Here is an 18,113-nt window from a genome sequence, read left to right as displayed (position 1 = left end):
GCCCCCCCCCCCACCCCACCCACCCCCCCCCCCCACCCCCCCCCCCCCCCCCCCCCCCCCCCCCCCCCCCCCCCCCCCCCCCCCCCCCCCCCCCCCCCCCCCCAGTAGTTGTTCTCCTATATAAATCCCCATATATATGCTCATATATAAATTATCAATCACATATAGGGACCCGGACACGTATAATCCTACGTCTTCTGTTCTCGAGTGCGAATTAGCTACAATACATTATTCATTTGAGATTCAATCGACCAGGCTTTTTGTATTATTACCGCAATGGTACCCAGGTACATCAACACTATTACATCTTCTCATGACCTAAACTTATAACCACTGTACCATAGGTATAACGTAGGTATATTTAGAATGTACATTATATCGCCTGTAAATCACCTAGGTATACTTGATAAATAAGAGCAGACATCACATAGGTCTATCTAGACCCGAATAAAATACCGCTTACACCGAGCTATCTTCATCTAATAAGTTTGTCTCGTCTAATAGTCGCCAACGATATCCGTTTTACTTAAAAGCGTAAACTAAGTAGACTACTAACGCTTATTCTCATTGTTTATTAAAGAGAGTGGCAGTGAAATAATTAAAAGGGGCATAAGTCCCAGATCTCACCACGCTCAGCACATAATCTATACTCTATACTCTACACTCTATACACAAACCACCTCTTCACATAACGATCAGTCGCTTGGTAAAAGGTCACCACATCACCCTCTAGCGAACACGAACACGAGTAATATCATAAGTTTGAAATGGTGGTAGTCGTTAAGTATATTTACATTTAATTACATCAAGGGGCAGGTACTATAAAGGCGTTCCCTTTTCCCCTTAACCATCAGAACCATAACATCATGAGATATACGACGGGACTGTCACGGCAAACGTGATGGCCTAACATAAAGTCCTACGATACCCCAGCGACCAAAAGGAACAAAACGCCACTGAATGAATCTTATCCTGTAGGACAGAGAGCTACAGCATAACCCAGTACGCCACCGATACCCAGACAGAGACTCTAAAATAGCCGTCCCCTACAGACAAGACACCGATGCATTACCCCTGACACGAAGCGATTCATAATGTTCAGCGGTCTTTTTTGCCCACTATGCCCACTTGCTTTTCCTATATATTATTTCTCATACACATTAACCAAGAATCTCAGCCTAGAGCCCAGTGAGCATCCATACCTGAAAACCAAGCAGCTCACGCCACAATGTCACTAGTATAAGTTATCAATCACGCAACACTCTCATTCCTCGAGACGGAAAACACATCGATACCGCCTTAGTTTAAGCCCAAGACTATTCTAAATGTCCCCAACTCCTCCGTCTAGCCTCAAATACTATACGATCGTAGCTATGATTCCCGCGTAGTCTAAGTTTCCTCAAACGTGCCCTTTATCATAATGGTATCTATTAAAATGCGGTTAAGACTTCCATCACATGTTACTCCTAAAAACGCTAGAAGATCTATTCCAACTGCGCCCACCTCTTTTCCCGTACCGACAACTCCTTTCCTGTTAATTTGCCGTCGCATTTACTAGCCTCTCTCCACCCCCAATACTCTCCTAACCTAATCTCGGCATATTCCGCGTAGTCAAAATCGATGTGCGAAATGGTCGCCTGGATCAAGGCCCAGATTCCCCAGTAAAGTCCGGGCACACCACGGAATATATCTACTTCAGCAAATAGTTTCTGTGCTTCTGCTTCCTCGTCTATGTTATCAGGCTTGTTAGGTAATATACTGAAATAAGTGTGAATATATTCCCGTATGAACTCTAGCCGTTGGGCTCGAGTTGGTAACACAGTAAAGTCGCAGTCAAACCCACCCCATTCCGCAAAGTGGTTAGCCAAGTCGAACGCCGCAGGCGAAGGAGTGGCATATTCATAGTCTATAAAACTGACTACCTTCTGCAGACCGCCCTCCTCTTTAGTGCTGCTTAAATCTTGAGGCTCGATGATCACATTTCCACTTAGGAGATCGCAGTGCGCAAACACGAGCTATGGGCACCTCTAGTTAGCACTTGAGAAAAATACTAGTTGGATTTTCAGTACTACTTACGCCATCATCACCTAGTCCAGGTCGTTGGCTCAGCTCGTCAACGAGCTTAGTCAGCTCTTGCTGGAGGTTGGCCTGTCTCGTGCGCTGAGTCTCCGTCTTCGTAGGGAGGGCAAGGATCCACTTCTGCATAACCGTCCATACGTTGGGCGAGGGTTTCCCTGGTGCGGCATGCTCAATTTCCACTTCGTGATGACCGTTGCTGGTCCCATTTACCCCGTTCTTCTGCGCATGCGTCTCATATATGCAGGGCACAGTAGCATGCCATTGTGCTAACCGATTCGCAACAGCTAAATATATAGACGGCGTCCTCAAGTCGGCAGGTTGAGTGGGCGTGCCTCGGATATAACGATATATCATGCCATTATCGAAGCGAGCGAGTAATTCGGGGGCCAAGCCGCATTTCATCAGCAGCTCGTGGTTCTGGGTCTCACGGTGCCTGTCTATGAGCACATCGGTTCCGTGCCCATATGCTCGTAGTAGAACCGCCTCCTTATCCACTTCGTCTTGAGATAGCCCTTCCTTCCTATTAATGGCTTTTAATAATGTATTGGTTATACCATCCTTGAATGGTACAAACTCGATATTGGAGTCAGGGCTCGACCATTCTGGAAATAGGGCGAGAATGAGTGCACGAGCCGAGGCATTGGAGTTGTCGTTATCGTATGAAATGGGAATGTGTCGTAACTGGCCAAAGTGGCCGTTGGCGACTCCGTTAGAGTTAAACGAAGGCATATTGCACAAGTGCTCAGTCGATTACTTGTCGTTGTTTTTAGGAGCACAGTATACGGTATACGGTCATAGAGGGATCAAAGTTTCGAAAGGATTTGCCTGCTTCTTCTGGAGTAAGTAAATAAATAGAAGAAAAAAGTTCCAGTTCACCGCCTAGCGTGCGAGTGGGAGAATGTAGATTGTGGATGTGTCGCAAGGGTAATAATTTAAGAGCGATCAAACGTTGAAGCGGAGGGCAAACTTGAGGTGGTTGGGACGTTTTAAACGATGGTTGTACGTATCAACAAACAGCAAAACGTCATTGCCGTCCTGATGCAGAAGGAAAAGGGTGTGTGTGAATATGGGGTGTAATTGGGGATGTGCAAAGGGAGAGATCAACGGTTAGTCGACCTGTGGGAGTGATTAGCAGTGGTCAGGGACCAACTAATCGAGTTAATTGATCGAATTAAACCCAGGGGAGGCAGGGGAGGCAGGGGTAGCTGCAGCCCTAGAGCACCTAAATCTTGGGAAGAGGTGGCAACCTCCTACATATTGCGTGGTACATACATATGCACTTTCATCCCACGAGATCTTTTCTAGATAAGTTGCGTGTTTAATAAAAAAAAAAATAGTAAGTACCTTGCAATAATATTTATTTCATGTAAGCGATAGATTTGAATGGAGACAATAGGATGAATGTAGATTATAAGAAATAAAAGAGGGCCAAGAATCCAAGAATCGAAGAGAAAGAGTAAAGGAGCAAGAATACGTGCATATGACATGTGCCTGAGAAAGTAACAATTGTACAACTTCGTACCTGCAAAATACCAAAGTCGAAAGTCACGAGGCCAGTTTCCCCTCCTGGTTTAAAGCTAACCTACATGTATGCATGCAAAATAAAAGGTTAAAGACCAAAAACTAGAATGTACATAGCTCAAGTTTACCTCCACGTGCGTTGGTTGCATGTATTAAGCTCGAACATAGATTTATTCAATCAATATAATTCAGCGTAGGTACGGAATACTTTGTATTTAACAAAAGAATTTAGGTTTAATGGGGTTATATCGAGTAGGTACTCTGACAATTCTATTGTTGGTTTAGAGGGGCTCAATCATGTATGTATGTATGTATGTATGAATGTATGTCTTGGGTAGCTTCGTCTACGTAATATATGTGTATGTAAGCACCTTACACAACTTACCTAGCCCACAATACCTACATGTACCCAACGTAACTAAGAGTAAACACCTAAGGTACCTATGCAGGTAAGCACTACATTGGCTTGTCTAGATCAGCTGGTACCATAAATATAGCAAATGACCCGGATATATTGCCGTTAGTTCGTCTCTCGAATCATATGCATCCCACCTTTATATTAGTTACATACATATATCCTATTATACTAATCCATTACACATAACTAAGCTCGTACATCATCATATGTCTATATGAAATCCCGTCATACACTCCTACCAGATATTCATTCATGCCATTAACCAAAGTACATTCCAATTCGAAGCAGAGCCCAGATCGACCTCCCTAATCATCTTTATCACCTTCTTTAGGTTTAAGTCTCAACCAAGTCCGAAGAGTTTGAAGAACTCTGCTCATCCATTCCGCTGTGACGGCTGCCCAAGCATCTAGTTCGTCTATCGCGAACATGAGCAGCCTGCTGAAGAAGAACAAACTCACAAATGACACGCTCGCTATCACCGCGAATGCGGTCCAATACATCTTGCCGGTCCAGTACTTGTACAGATCCTCGACCTGCACAGAGAAGTAGCTCGTCATAAAGCTGATCGGGAGGAAGAAGACGCTGAGCTTAGCTAGTAGCGTTGCGCTTCTCGTCAGTCTTGCCGTTGCTTGAGAGTCCTTCTGCTGCGTTAAGTTGAAGTACTGTGTAAAGTTAGCTATGCTCACGAACCAGGTAATATAATTAGTTGCTCTTTCTTACTGTGGTCGATAGTGCCCCTATTTCTTCGAGATATCCTTCAATAGTGTTCAGCATGAGATACTGAAGCCGATCGCTTAACCTATCAAATCGACTGAGCGCCGAGTTTGATAGGTATACTTTTCGATCTCCATCGAATAATGCACCATTATGATGCAATTCTGGCTTCCCCACCACCATGATCTTGCTTATCAGGTTTTTGTAGTTCTCGAACAAATGTTTGAACTCTCGAAGATCCTTGCTTAGATAGTGTAATGTAGGTATAATCTCGTAGCTCTTAGACATTTTTTTTCGGCGCTATAATACAACACTTAGTAGCTGTCACGCGGAGTTGATGGCAGTTCGACGTACCGTGCTCTCTAGCACCTTTTCAGTCTGCGTAATGAAGGTTAGTACTGACTTTTCTATACGGAGGAAACTCAGCTTACCAGTTCTTCCAATTCCTGTTCCGCAGCCTTGAGAGGGCCTGCCGCAACGTAGTCCTCAAATAAGTAATAGAAGAGGTTACTTGTCCCTTCATCGGCTAAACTCCCTATTTCGCTATTACTGAAAACAGACATCCCCGATTGTTGTCTATTTACTTCTCGCTTGGATCCTCCGAGCGATGTCCGAACCGAGCTCTGGGCGAGTGGGTTATTCTCATACAGCGGATACCCTTGCTTGGAAAGTTGTCGGAGGATATCTAATGTATGAGCTCTCATATACTCGAATTCAGCTTGACGCCACTTTATCCAATCTTCTTTGTCCGGTACTGGCTCTAATGAGTGCTGCTCATGAATCGATAGAACAGTGTCTATTCAAAACATTAGTAATTGTGTAGTGTCACAACGATAACGGCGTAACACATACGGTTATTACAGAGCACGAGCCATTGCCAGTGTTTGGGCGGCATTATACTGATCCGAGGGTGTTTGCGCGCTGGTGTTGGCCGCTTATGTAGCCAATTTGCACCGATACAGAAGGCTTTTTAATGAGGTTAGCACGGGGAAGCAAATCTGGTATCCTGAGAAGTGTTTACCTTTCGGCGTTTGGTCCGTAGAGAAGTAGTTTACAGTGTCTTTCACTTGCAAATATAGAGCAATGTTATCGTTAAGCTCTGCGGGAGCAAGAGGGTTCGTAGGAGGGTTCACAGGAAAGTCGTCATATACGCTTTCACCTTTCTCCACGTCCCGGGGCCCTCGAATATGGGCCATCGTGACTCTTCTTCTATGTTTATGCCGTCGTATCTCGTCCCTCTGGGTTCTTGGCGTAATCATTAGACCAAGTAACCTAGGCGAGAATTCGTATCTTTCGCTTATGGCCTTCATGATATCTTTCTGCTTACTAGGATCCCATATGTTGCTATGGCTTTCATTAGTCTATCTGCGATAGCTATATCGAAGACTTATAACTTACATCCATCGAATAGGGTATTCTTTCTTTTCGTCGGGGTCTTGGTCAAGGAGTAGCTTCCTGGCGTCGTGTATATCGAAGTCGAATGCAATCCGCGCTCTTTCGGACCCGAACTCGACGACGAAATTCTTGCTTTCCTCATTTCTCATGTGCTGCTCGGCTTCCTTAAAGACATGCTCCAGGTCGAAGTCATGAAAGACAGACCCGGGGCTCTCGGGAGGAGTTATATCATTACCAGACGCCATCACGTAAGATCGAGATTACTGATTTTTGTTCTTAAGGTGAGAATATAGTATGGACGTTAGATTGAAACTCATCGTGGGGTTTATATAGTACTGCTATATTATATTGTATTGTAAAAAGAGAAGAAGAAATCAAGCGAGGCTATGATACAATACGGACTTTCTACACTTTTCAGCTATTCGACGCCTGTCACAGGTGGTTCGTCACATGCAGGGATTGGTTGAGCATGCGACATAATTCATGCTGGGAGTCTTGGGGGTATTGGGGGTATTGGGGGTATTGGGGGTGGGGATAAGGGAGGAAATGACCAATGATTAGGCTCATAGAATTGCGATCGAGGGCGGCAGATATCGGATCGTCCCATAAGGTTTAGTACAATACATAAGGTTAACCGCCCGACCGGATTGGATCCTGCCTGCTTTGCTCTGCCCTGCCTCTTTAAACCCTAGGTACATAAGACATGCATGCAGCCGTCTAGCAAACACCAGGGACTAACATCGACCGCAGCACCTGCAACTGCTGGGTTAGGAGGTACTTACCTTATGTATGGCTATGTACATAGCGTTATTTGAGCAACTACGGACAATAAGCTAAGCCGTTTTCTTATTAAGACGTCAAGACATGGTAGCTACGATTGGAGTGCAACTCCCATATCTAAAATAGTGACTCATATTCGTTTAATATAAAGTTCAATCAATATCTTAATCTACTATGTAGAAGGTTCGTATGTACCTAGGTTCGTATGCAGTTATCTAAATTCCCAAAACCCTCTTTGGCGATCTGTAACGAAGCGCGGAAGCAAACCGGGTGGCTATGATAAACCCGCCTACCCGTATCCATTAGCACATCCGAGTCCAATCATTATCCTGTTTGTCATAAGCGCGGCTGCATCTCGAACGTTGTCTCGAACCAACATGCCCGGTCTCACGGAATGGCGCATTGAGCTTATACCGCCTAACGAGGAAGGCTCCCACTTCTACCTGGACTATTATAAGCCTTTTAGGCTGGCTGCGTTGGAACAAGATCCTGACGGTAAGGTTCACCGACAAATGATTCTGGCATACGTGTTGGTGCGCCCTCGAGGTTGACACAACATGATAACTGACATGATTTACTGACTATGCGGGCCGGGTTGGCCACTTATACGAATAGTCTTCGGCTCGACTTACGATAGAGAAATCAACTTTAGTAATGCCGACTGGCTCAGCCGCATTAATAACCCTCTTGTAAAGACCTTCGTGGCCGTGCGCCTGCATGATAGAAAGGTTCTATCCGCTACGTCATTAATTGGACCGATGCCGAACTCAGGCCCGGCCAGCAATCCGTTCCAAGTCAGTTCTGAAATGAGAGATGGCAGTGATCATCATCATCAGAATCAGAATCACGGTGAGGCCTCATCTGTACATTTCCAGATCAGCGGCGTTTACACGCTGCCAGAGGCTCGACGCCAAGGTCTCGCCAAAATCCTAGCCGAGACTGCAATAGAAGAGGCGTTCGCTTATTCTAAGCAGCATGGCAAATGCCTCGCGCTGAGCCTCGTCGTGTATACGTTAAACGACGATGCGATATTATTCTATAAGAGCTGCGGCTTCGTAGTCAGCGCAGAAGGGACAAGGAAATCTTTTAACCCTCACAAGAACGCTTCTACCGACGAAATTTGTATGCATTACCAGAAGTCCCCTGAATGACACTTTTTTCTCCCTCCTATCAGCCCCTTTTGAAAATAAAATGAAGATTACCCCAGAGATCTTCTCGACATAATCCGCTTGTGGCTCAGCTAGCCGTCTATCCTGACCAACCATAAACGGCGCCCCGTCTAGTAGGGCTTGGCAATACAGTAAAAACGGGCAGCTTGTGACGTTCGAGTCCCCTGGATTGGCTTGCAAGCGGGCCGAGTAATTAAAGATCGCCTAAAGGCTGTCCCCAAAACCGACAGAGATTATCGTCTGGCACGCCGATAATCCTAGTTCACGATGTTTCATACCTTCACCAGCAAACACTATGATCACAGGCAATCTCTTTTTAGGCCCGGCGGTGATGCCGAGCCCATTTACCATACAATATGACGTGAAATTCCGCGCTGTCAAACTTCACGTCGCTGTCCCTATTTCTTCAGCTTCGCGCTCTTTCGTTGTCACTTATCACATCAGACAGGCCTGATAGCATTCATTCATTTTCAGCGCGCAATCATTCGTTTTCTAGAAGAACCTTATTTTTAATAATATCACTCTACATAGCATATCTTATCATTCATTTATAAATCCGGCAAAATGTTGGCAAAACAGCAAACCGCAACTCTCCTATACGCCGCCCTCTTCGGCTCTTCCCTCGTGCAGGCCGCGTTCCCGACCTGCATCACGAGCTGTGTCCGACAGAATGGCTGCCCTCCCACCGACGTGGACTGCATGTGCAAGAAGGTTAGCGGCAACTTTTTATCCGACGTCGTGGTGTGCATGAACCAGTGGTGCTCGTCCGACACCACTCTCACGGACTTGGTCGGCCCCATTCAGTCCAACTGCGACATCCCCAAGTCCGCCCTCCAGGCCGCCGAGAGTAAGGCCGCCTTCGATACAGGCTCTAGCTCTGATTCCGCTTCTTCCTCTGACGAGAAGCCCACCTCTACTGGTGGATCCTCCACCGCGAAGCCCTCGGTCATCATGAGCGTTGGCGCACCTTATAAGATCGACGGTCCTACCTCGTCTACCTCGGGCCCGGCGCCTACTGGCAGTGCTACCAAGGGCTCTGCCTCCAGCATCGTTTTGTCTGACACCACTGCTGTTGTTGGTCCGGCTCCCACTGCTTCTGAGTCTCTCCTAGTTGCTGCTACCACGTTTACTTCCAGCGCCGCCGCCAGCACCCCCACCAGCAGTTCTTCCGGCTCTAGCTCTAGCTCCAATTCCAGCCCTAGCTCCAGCTCAGACGGCACACCCGGCAGCGTCCCCTCCGGCAACTCCACGGAAGAAGGCTCCGCCTCTAGCAGCCAGGCCTCTCTTCTCGCCGCCGTTCTCGCCGTCGGTGCCGCCATGGCTTTCGGCTGGTAATCGTCAGCCGGCTAGCCAGTCTAGTAGCGGCTCTTACTGGCATAGGGGCCGCGTAAACACGATGTCATTTTTTCCCATTCCAAATGTACGTATTGCGTCAATGTATAATAATACCCTAGAAAAAAAAGCGGCAATGGACTACCATCGATAAACTTTTTTGCTGTGCCGGGCCGGCAAGCTGGTAGTCTCGCAAGACATTGCTGTAACAGACAAACAGACGGATAGACTCGAGTGCAGCTAGTTGGTTACCTATTAGTTGGTCTGTCTGGCGGCGGGGAGAAGAGCGATCTGCTTGCGGCTCGCGCGGTGGAGATACCCTGATGCGGAGGTGCTGCCTCGGTTGTTGATTTTGATGTTGATATTGATAGTGATAGTGGAGATAATTAAAACAGAAGCTCGATTATGAGAGATATCTCGCTGGCTACCTGCTTCGTGATGTGTTTGTACTGAGGAGTTAATGCTTGATTTGGATTAGCTTGAATTACTATAGAGCTCTTGAACTAAACTTACGGCATCTGAATAGTGGTTCGGAGGGACTCGCAGTTCCAGCCTGTTGGATTTTCAAGAAAGGGGTCTCCCCTATGTATTAGTTTAAAGTCTGATTGCCCGATGAGTGGAGCTTTAATTATTGTAGTAGCTTATTGTCTTTGCAGCCCCTGAAAGGGGACAAAAGCACATTAGGAGCCATTTGGTACGTCTAGTTCGTACGCCCAAACTAACTCCCCCAAATATCATCATTTATTTATCTCCACGAGGTAGCTAGCCTTGAGTGTTGTAGCTATAGTCATTGCTGGCCACGATAGATCCCAAGACGTACATCTTATCAACTAACCCCTATATTAGAACCCCGAAGTCGACTCATCGCCCAATAACACATGCTCAAGGATCTGTCGATACCACCCATCGATACCCTTCCCCTTCTTCCCCTCACCACCAGGCGGCGCTTTGATATCCTGCTCAAGGAAAGCTCGCGCAACAGCTTCAGCCTCCTCGAGCTTCTGCGTCTCCGAATCCGATAGTCTAGTGCACACGACCTCGAGATCTTCATTATTAACAATCATTAGCATAATCGATTCGGCTCTCTGGACCACAGCCTCGTCGATCCCATTTATCGCCGCGCACCGACTGCCAAAGCTGGAGATGCTTCGGCCTGGCGCCAGCTGGAAGAGATGCGTAACTTGATCCTCCGTAGTTGGAGCATCGAAGTCAACTCTGATCTCCATGTGCGCAAAGGCTAGCTCTGGGGTCTCTACTAGGAACTGGCTTTCGAAGATCTCGTGGAAGTGCGTGGCGGCTAAAACCTTAGGCCGCTCAGGACCGAGAGAAGTAAAATGGTCCAGTACCGCTGTGACTAAACCGGCACCGTCTAGGCTGTTAGTACCTTTTCCGAACTCATCTATTAACACAAGACTCCGGCGTGTTGCAAAGTTCATCGCAAAGGCAACTTGACGTAGGTCAATAGAAAATGCGCTCTCATTCTTTGCTACACTTTCACGTGTAGCGATCCGTGTAAGAATACGGTCCGTGATTCCGATCCGAGCTCGTTCGGCTGGGACGAAACAGCCGATATGTGCTAGATAGACAATGAGAGCGGCCTGTTTTAGATATATGCTCTTCCCGGAGTGGTTAGGCCCTGTTAGTACCAAGGTGCTTGGATGTTCTATAGAGTTCCGCTCAAGTTCTGCGGAGCTCTCGTCCTCTCCTTCATCGGTTTGTTCGCCTGGCCCGCCAGCGAGAAAGCAGTCATTGGCGATGAATGATGGGACCACAAGTTCCTGCAGAGGGTGGCGACCCCCTTCAATGTGTATGACATTATGTGTAGTCATTTTAGGTGCAACCCAGTTGTACTGCCCGCAACCAATCGCCAGCGCGAACAGGCTGTCGAGTTCACCGAGAACATCGGAGGCTGCAATTATGGCTTCGCGTTGGGCCAAAACCTTAACAGCGAGCTCGTGGATAATTTCAATCTCGCGGTCTATAGGATATTAGTAAGTTCACTTGGTAGTGTAGCGTATATAAAAAGGAGACTTACCAATAATCATACAATACGCATCTCCAAAATGTTCATCCATCTCCTTCATCTGCCGATTCTTATAATACACGCAACCTTCAGCCACGAACATACGCTCCCATACATCATCTACACCTTCGCCGTTATAGTTACCCCTTCCTGTCTCGGGGTTAAGTGAAACTACCGTTAAGAAACCTAGCTGCGGAAAGAATATGCAGTTTTGTATGTACTTTCTTGCCCATTCTGGCAACTCGCTTCGTAGTTTTGCGATGACGTTAGTTAAGAAATGTTCCATGCCATCATAACTGCGCTTTAATTCGTCTAGATCAGCATCTACGCCTTGTCTGACGGCTGTCTTCCCGCGTTCCATTGATTGATCAAAATCAATGGTTTGGCTAATCAGTTCGCCTACTTGACGAAGAGCAAGCGGCTGAATGACACTGATCACCTAATAACACTTTAACACACAGGGTTGAATATGGGAATTTATCATGTCTTACCTTTCTAATGATCTCAATATTCTCTGAACCCGGCAGGGTCCGAAGTGATTCTGCAATTTGTAAGCTATAGGCTGCGAATCGTTGCAGTGAAGCCCAGACACTGTTCGCTATAGAAATTTTACGCCCAGGTACGTCGACTCCCTTTTCAAGAAGGGCTACTACTGATTTCATATTCTTGACTTTCTTAAGCTCGTTGCTTAGCTGACCAAGGGCCTCGGCATTCCCTGGTCGCAGCAGAAACGATATCGTCTTCTGGCGGGCATGGATCAAATCAATATCAGTGCTTGGTCGTAGAAAGATCTGGCGGAGTTTCAATTTGCCCTGTGGTGTACGGGCTAGATGTTGAAAGAGCCCGTAGACAGATAAACTTTCTTTAGCCCCTGAGTTACTGGGACCTCTCAGATGGCTGTTTGGATGATACTCAGACTGTAGAATCTGAAGTGACACTAGAGTATCAGCGTTGACAAACATGGAGTCAAATAAAGCGAACATCTCGACCGATCTGATTCTGAATGCTACTAGGGCATCAGGGTCGTTTGGTAAGTAATTCACTGTTCTCCTTCTCTGAAGGTCTCCAAGCACTGCACCAGCACAGCCGATCTGCCACTCGTTAGAAATATGGCATAACATAGATAGATTCTAATATCTAACCGTTAGCCGGCTATCAAGGTTTATTGAAGTTCCAAGGCGCATCAGGCGACCTTGCCTTGAGCTTTCATGTCCGCCAATATCATCGGCTTCATCCATGATATCGTCAACGACAGATGTGAAAAGCACGCTCTGGCGGCCAGGCGTTTCGAGATTTAGTGCTAACAGTTTTCCCTTTCCAACATCATAACGGAAGTCGGCAGAGTTGAGATTTCTCAGGATATATGCGCTCTGCAAGTCACCTATAAGATTCATTAGTAACGCTTCATACATTCATACTAACACCTTTCAGCTTACTTCGATTTCCGTCAACTCCCTGTGCTCTCCTCGCAAGATAGTCTGCTAATTTCTCAGGGGCCCTGGCGGATATAAGCACAGTAGTAGGGTTAACATGGAAAAGAAGTGTCTCAACCAGATCCATTCCTGACATAGCTACGTCTTCGAGGAGAAATAAGGTTTCATCAATTGCGATGTAATAAGCACATCCAAGATTGCCGTTTTCTTTCATATCAATTGCTAGGATGATTTCGCTTAATGCATCGGCATCTTCGTTGGATAGCACATCGTCGACGTGCGAGTCATCATCACCTTCAGTACGACTGTGATTATTTGCTGAGATCTGACTGGATGGAGGACGTAGGGACAGCCTTTGTCTCTGAGGATGCTGTGGATGATGGGGGGAAGACGGATAGGGCAGTATCGTAGCCCTCGAGCTTACACGACTTAAGTTCCCCCTTGATGAACCCCTATTTGACGAGCTGAGATATGCAGGAGCGGCATGATTCTGTACTTGATTAGGGGTTGAGAAGACACGATTATTTATAGCCGATGGAACAAATAACGAGCTAGACTGGCTGAAGAGATTAGTATGAACTGATTGCTCTGACGATACCCTAGACGGGGTCTGATATCTTTGACTGCGCGGCATATTGTAGTTCTAGTTTCTCAAAGGATAGCACTCTATATGGGATATAATATATAGGCACTTTGTACTTGGTAAGAGATGAGGGAGAGAGAGAGAGACGGATGGTAAATGTGTTAACCTAGATGGATTAGATAAACTAGCGTTTCTGACTAAACATATCTCGACTCTAGTATTGCTCCTCGTTATAGAAGGAGAAGTTTCATACTTTTTCATACTTGAGTTTAGGAAGAAGACGGAAGGTGCTACCTCCCTGCGGGCCTGCGGGAGATATTTTCCGTGGTTTCCAAAGACACACCTGAGAAAAATAAAGGTAACGGCGTTCCCACTCGGCTTCGGTTCATTCCTTCAATAAATCCACTAGGGCCAGTGGCATGTGTGTGGGATAGTTTTATTTCGTCTTGCTTCATACGAGCCGCGAAACATAGCGCAGTACCCTAGTAGCTTCGAGCATGTATCCCGTATGTTTACTATAAACAGTCATGAGACCTAATAGCAAGTATGGCCTGGTACCAGCGTCTCCGGGTGGCCTCTATACACATCGCTCGACTTCGAGTCTATTTGTTTTTGACCCATTCGGCGAACTCGTTCCTCTGCTTCCGAATATCGACAAACCCTGGACGACTCTCTAATAGCCGGAATGGATTCCCAACGTAGTCTTTCTCTACCTCCCCGCTGCTGTTTAGAAATCCTGCCTCGCCTTCTCGCTCAATCTTCCCTGCCCAAACACGCCATTGGATGGGTCGCAAGTTAGACGTGCCCAACACCATGCCCAGACAGACAACAAATGTCGCGACGATAGTTTCGATGGTTATATCGATCGGTAGCGTCGTAGTTGCACCGCTGTGTGATGTAGTCAAGGAGGAGAGCGATGCGGCTCGATGCGTTTGTAGAACAGAATGTTCGTAAGCAGAGTAACAGCTAAAAACGGAAGCTGTCGTGAGCTGTAATATTCTCTTACTTGGAGAGATAGGTGTCCTTACGAATCTGCTAGAAGTAATAGCCCGAAAGCCGTTACTAATTTGGAAATCCAAGTCATATTTTCGAGAGTCCGGGTAGGTGGTGATTAGGTCGCTTTTCGCAAAATGGGTGATGTCTAAATTGAATGGCCAATTCAATGGGTTACCATACAAAGTTACCTAGGTACCTAGGTAACTTTGCCAAGAGGGCAACTACAAATGTATAATACGTAAGGGTCGTACCTTACGTTGGCATCTAAGTGGATACCAAATATGTAAAACTTAGCTATTATGCACTAAATAAGTATTAACATATGATTCACGACGGTAACACCTAAGATAGTAACTTCCCTCCTATCGGTGCTACTCATCGGTCCTACTGGTAATTTACCCCGTGCTTGCCCGTTTAACCACGGATACTGTACTGAGGTTAAGACTATTAGTTCCTACCTTAGCTGTTTTAGTTATGCGTGAGGCAGGTACTATGGTGTCGTGCAGGTCTGCGTTAAAAACCCCGCAATGTAAGAAGGAAGCTCCCCGCAGTGATCTTGAAAACAGTGATCTTGAAAACTACCTACGTAACCATCGCAGTAGTTTGTCATCTACAATAAGATCAACTACTTTCTGTCTCTAAACCAACCCGATCAAGCACCAGCACGACTCAGTTAGCCATCCTTGCATCATCCAACATGCCTCGTGTAAGTGGCTGGATTTGTTTACTCTATTCTCTTATTCCTTTGTATTTTCTATGCTTTCAAAATGCCTTTAAATGTTATCTAACACTTTGAATCAATAGGTCAAGTACGTCCTGCTCGACTGCGACAACACGCTTTGTCTGTCGGAGCGTTTGGCCTTTGAGGCTTGCACCGACTTGACCAACGAGGTCTTGGAGAAGTGGGGCAAACCCGAGCGCTACACTGTCGAGCAGCTGCTAGAGGACTTCGTCGGCCACAATTTCCGTGGTATGCTCATTGGCTTGCAGAAGAAGCACGACTTCACTATGACACCTGAGGAAGTGGATGCGTATGTCGACCGTGAGCTCGGTGCCGTGACTGCAAAGCTGAGCGAGAAGTGCCAGCCCTGCCCCGGCGCACCTGAGCAGCTCGAGGCGCTCAAGCAAGCAGGGTACCCCATGTCTGTTGTCAGCACTTCAGCCAAGCCCCGTGTCGTTGCCAGCCTGAAGAAGGTCGGCATTGACCACTACTTCCCTGACGAGCACGTGTACAGCGCTGCTACTAGCCTGAACCCTCCTTCTAGCAAGCCTGACCCTGCCATCTACAACTACGCCTGCAAACAGCTGGGTGTCAAGAATGAGGAGTGCGTTACCGTCGAGGACAGCAAGAGCGGCGCTACCGCTGCCATGCGTGCGGGTATCCCTCTGATTGGCTACGTCGGTGTCTACGGTATCGAAGAGGGCAAGGAGAAGATGGAGGAGATGGCCAAGCTCTTGACCGAGCAGTGCAAAGCCAATGTCATCATGTACGACTGGAAAGAGTTCCCGGAGTGCCTCAAGAAGATCGAGGAGTCACTATAAGTTGACTTGCATGATGAAGTCGGCTCGCATCTTACGGAAGCTTCTCCTGCTCCATGCGGCCATCATACGAATTTTTGGGAGACTGCTTTATGATTGAGGAAGCTTGCGCATCGGCGGTACCTTTGATTTTTCTCCTTTACGGATTTAGAGAGAATGCATTCGGATCTCTAAGCTAATGACGACCTTCTGATACAAGAGATGGCCATGGACTATGCCATAGAGTCGAGATGTATTTCGAGGCCGGCCAGATACTGATTTCGCGTCTGACTTTGCGTTAAATACCGCAGATGAATAAAAAATGGCTCATTCCACGTACATTGGTTTCGATGTGATTCTGTTGTATCACAAGTCGAGTAGAAAAATCGCACAAATCACTGCGGGGGTAGGTATTAAGAGCAGTGACGTTGAGAGGGATACCTTGCTTAACTGCTTTAGCCGATGCGAGCCTTGTGACCCCGACGCCATAGGAACATAGCACCGAGACATCGATTCTCTATGATTATGTTAATCTTTTCCTTAACAAGAGTTCGTAATTGATATAGTAGTTGTTATACGCGGAAAAGAAGCTGCAGCTTTATTGTATGACGATGATACTACACCTGTTTAAGTATACTCTCTTAAGCGAGTGCCATATTGCGGCAAACTTCACTCGAGAATACGAGGCTGTCGCTGGATTGAATTATAACCGAATCGAGGAATGATATTCACCAAGAATTAGGTACATACATAGTGGCTGAGCAGATGCGGGTTAGGAGTTGATCATGAGATGGGAAGGATAGTATCATTGTTTATAGTAAAAGCCATGATTGTCGAACTTGAATGTTGAGGATTCCCATTTAGAATAACTACCTGGTACCGTAAGAGCATACTTGCATAAGAAAACTCGACGTTGTGGATAACTAAGCTAACCTAGGTAGGCTAATGGTAAGTTATTAATGGAAGATGACATCGTAGGCGAACTCTACAGTGTACATAACTATATCAATGCCTACCTCTGCATATCAGGTCAGCTGGCTTCATTACCTTCAATATGTATTATCTAAGATAACCAAAGCCGCTACCCCTTTGAGTTGGGGCAGTCTTGGCCTGCAGCCGAGATCTTTCACCTGTACATACCGAGTTTACGATCAGAAGCTGTAAGTCAACCAACAAGCTTCTGACGCCGGGACGACGGCCCAATTGCTCTTTGTACATACACTACATACATAATTCACCGCTGCACGGGAGCCTTCTAGGTGTTTGCCACATGGTCTTTATGTTAGTTGTATTGTACTGTATATACGATACGTACGCGATGCGGTGGGATTCGACGACGTCAGCTTTGGAGCTCGCGTCGGGATGTACTGCACCTCGTATGAATGAATGGCAACGGGCGAGCACAGCCACCCCGTCTCTGCTCCGACGTTCGAAAAAGCTCGCTGTATGTGTGTACATATGTACAGGCAGACAGGCAGACAGGCATCGGGTCTAAGCTAGGCTGCTGTTGGACAGCGCGCTGCGGGACGTGCTGCGATGCTTTAAATAGCAGCATATGGAACTGCGCTATGCGCTATGCGAAAGTGGGCAACCGGCGCTGTGATGTTGTGATGCTTGCAGGGTTTGTTGCAATTTTTTTTCTTCAGAGTTGCGTTGCGAGGGCGGGTCGAACAACTAAACTCATGGGTACGTAGAAAACTGTGGAAATACGATGGAATAGTTACACTATGTATGTATTCTTAAGACGAGACACTTGTTTATGTAATAGCTTGGGCTAGGCATACATACCTACATACACAATGTGTTGCTCTGGTGATGGCCAAGTCTATGCATTTCTATGCTTTATTTCATTTTGCTAATACATATATACAACATGAACACGAGCATGAACATGATAGATAGATAGATAGGTATGTAATACACGACTGGAATTTGAACATGACAGCAGAGCAACCGATGCGATTTGCCTGTATGTAAAATGAAGCCGAGATCTAATAGTTATGCTAGATCTTCTCGCCACTACCACTACCACGTAGACTTACCTGTCAGGTGAAATTATAAAATCATCAATGCTCGAAAGATTAATGGTTAATATCACTTCACTCAACAAATATGTATGTACATACGATGAATTTGGAACGATATTTTAGTC

General features: G+C 46.5%; 7 protein-coding genes across 7 annotated transcripts; 3 read left to right on the top strand and 4 right to left on the bottom strand.

Moving 5' to 3' along the window:
- Positions 1-999: 999 nt before the first annotated feature.
- Positions 1,000-3,352, bottom strand: F4813DRAFT_361715 (ethanolamine kinase). The gene is made up of 2 exons (XM_049243554.1): positions 2,077-3,352; positions 1,000-2,015 (listed from the first exon to the last, which is right to left on the bottom strand). The coding sequence occupies exons 1-2, from the start codon at positions 2,806-2,808 to the stop codon at positions 1,485-1,487; spliced, it is 1,263 nt and encodes a 420-aa protein (XP_049099096.1). The 5' UTR covers positions 2,809-3,352; the 3' UTR covers positions 1,000-1,484.
- Positions 3,353-4,104: 752 nt separating this feature from the next.
- On the bottom strand, positions 4,105-6,591 carry F4813DRAFT_361711 (uncharacterized protein). Its single transcript, XM_049243553.1, has 7 exons — positions 6,131-6,591; positions 5,754-6,076; positions 5,585-5,698; positions 5,164-5,528; positions 5,087-5,110; positions 4,739-5,032; positions 4,105-4,680 (listed from the first exon to the last, which is right to left on the bottom strand). The coding sequence occupies exons 1-7, from the start codon at positions 6,370-6,372 to the stop codon at positions 4,324-4,326; spliced, it is 1,719 nt and encodes a 572-aa protein (XP_049099095.1). The 5' UTR covers positions 6,373-6,591; the 3' UTR covers positions 4,105-4,323.
- Positions 6,592-7,009: 418 nt separating this feature from the next.
- Positions 7,010-8,349, top strand: F4813DRAFT_92696 (uncharacterized protein). Its single transcript, XM_049249046.1, has 2 exons — positions 7,010-7,402; positions 7,523-8,349. The coding sequence occupies exons 1-2, from the start codon at positions 7,285-7,287 to the stop codon at positions 8,056-8,058; spliced, it is 654 nt and encodes a 217-aa protein (XP_049099094.1). The 5' UTR covers positions 7,010-7,284; the 3' UTR covers positions 8,059-8,349.
- On the top strand, positions 8,350-9,872 carry F4813DRAFT_92697 (uncharacterized protein). Its single transcript, XM_049249047.1, has one exon. It carries the CDS (start codon positions 8,641-8,643, stop codon positions 9,409-9,411), a length of 771 nt encoding a protein of 256 aa, XP_049099093.1. The 5' UTR covers positions 8,350-8,640; the 3' UTR covers positions 9,412-9,872.
- A 1-nt stretch (position 9,873) lies between these two features.
- On the bottom strand, positions 9,874-13,879 carry F4813DRAFT_396647 (muts domain V-domain-containing protein). Its single transcript, XM_049247848.1, has 5 exons — positions 12,868-13,879; positions 12,574-12,812; positions 11,923-12,522; positions 11,444-11,870; positions 9,874-11,386 (listed from the first exon to the last, which is right to left on the bottom strand). The coding sequence occupies exons 1-5, from the start codon at positions 13,496-13,498 to the stop codon at positions 10,251-10,253; spliced, it is 3,033 nt and encodes a 1,010-aa protein (XP_049099092.1). The 5' UTR covers positions 13,499-13,879; the 3' UTR covers positions 9,874-10,250.
- On the bottom strand, positions 13,380-14,649 carry F4813DRAFT_361704 (magnesium transporter). Its single transcript, XM_049243552.1, has 2 exons — positions 14,476-14,649; positions 13,380-14,413 (listed from the first exon to the last, which is right to left on the bottom strand). The coding sequence occupies exons 1-2, from the start codon at positions 14,529-14,531 to the stop codon at positions 14,050-14,052; spliced, it is 420 nt and encodes a 139-aa protein (XP_049099091.1). The 5' UTR covers positions 14,532-14,649; the 3' UTR covers positions 13,380-14,049.
- A 64-nt stretch (positions 14,650-14,713) lies between these two features.
- On the top strand, positions 14,714-16,134 carry F4813DRAFT_92469 (phosphoglycolate phosphatase). The gene is made up of 2 exons (XM_049249045.1): positions 14,714-15,149; positions 15,248-16,134. Exons 1-2 carry the CDS (start codon positions 15,141-15,143, stop codon positions 15,983-15,985), a joined length of 747 nt encoding a protein of 248 aa, XP_049099090.1. The 5' UTR covers positions 14,714-15,140; the 3' UTR covers positions 15,986-16,134.
- Positions 16,135-18,113: the final 1,979 nt, after the last annotated feature.

Source organism: Daldinia decipiens (genome assembly GCF_022478715.1).
Source record: "Daldinia decipiens strain CBS 113046 unplaced genomic scaffold F4813scaffold_19, whole genome shotgun sequence".
In the NCBI taxonomy this organism is placed as follows: Eukaryota; Fungi; Ascomycota; class Sordariomycetes; order Xylariales; family Hypoxylaceae; genus Daldinia; species Daldinia decipiens.
Note: the sequence above shows the minus strand (reverse complement) of the source record. Positions and strands in the feature narration are given on the sequence as shown.

Excerpts from the sequence above, each read along its gene's own strand:
- F4813DRAFT_361715 (XM_049243554.1), bottom strand. The coding sequence starts at position 2,808 with ATGCCTTCGTTTAACTCTAACGGAGTCGCCAACGGCCACTTTGGCCAG. Across the intron at positions 2,016-2,076 it reads CTGGACTAGGTGATGATGGC|CTCGTGTTTGCGCACTGCGA; the intron begins GTAAGTAGTACT and ends AGGTGCCCATAG.
- F4813DRAFT_361711 (XM_049243553.1), bottom strand. The coding sequence starts at position 6,372 with ATGGCGTCTGGTAATGATATAACTCCTCCCGAGAGCCCCGGGTCTGTC. Across the intron at positions 5,699-5,753 it reads TACGGACCAAACGCCGAAAG|CCTTCTGTATCGGTGCAAAT; the intron begins GTAAACACTTCT and ends CTCATTAAAAAG. Across the intron at positions 5,033-5,086 it reads AAAAGGTGCTAGAGAGCACG|CGCCGAAAAAAAATGTCTAA; the intron begins GTACGTCGAACT and ends GTTGTATTATAG.
- F4813DRAFT_92696 (XM_049249046.1), top strand. The coding sequence starts at position 7,285 with ATGCCCGGTCTCACGGAATGGCGCATTGAGCTTATACCGCCTAACGAG. Across the intron at positions 7,403-7,522 it reads GTTGGAACAAGATCCTGACG|TCTTCGGCTCGACTTACGAT; the intron begins GTAAGGTTCACC and ends TTATACGAATAG.
- F4813DRAFT_92697 (XM_049249047.1), top strand. The coding sequence starts at position 8,641 with ATGTTGGCAAAACAGCAAACCGCAACTCTCCTATACGCCGCCCTCTTC.
- F4813DRAFT_396647 (XM_049247848.1), bottom strand. The coding sequence starts at position 13,498 with ATGCCGCGCAGTCAAAGATATCAGACCCCGTCTAGGGTATCGTCAGAG. Across the intron at positions 12,813-12,867 it reads GGGAGTTGACGGAAATCGAA|GTGACTTGCAGAGCGCATAT; the intron begins GTAAGCTGAAAG and ends TGAATCTTATAG. Across the intron at positions 11,871-11,922 it reads ATATTGAGATCATTAGAAAG|GTGATCAGTGTCATTCAGCC; the intron begins GTAAGACATGAT and ends AAGTGTTATTAG.
- F4813DRAFT_361704 (XM_049243552.1), bottom strand. The coding sequence starts at position 14,531 with ATGACTTGGATTTCCAAATTAGTAACGGCTTTCGGGCTATTACTTCTA. Across the intron at positions 14,414-14,475 it reads CTATTACTTCTAGCAGATTC|CTGTTACTCTGCTTACGAAC; the intron begins GTAAGGACACCT and ends TTCCGTTTTTAG.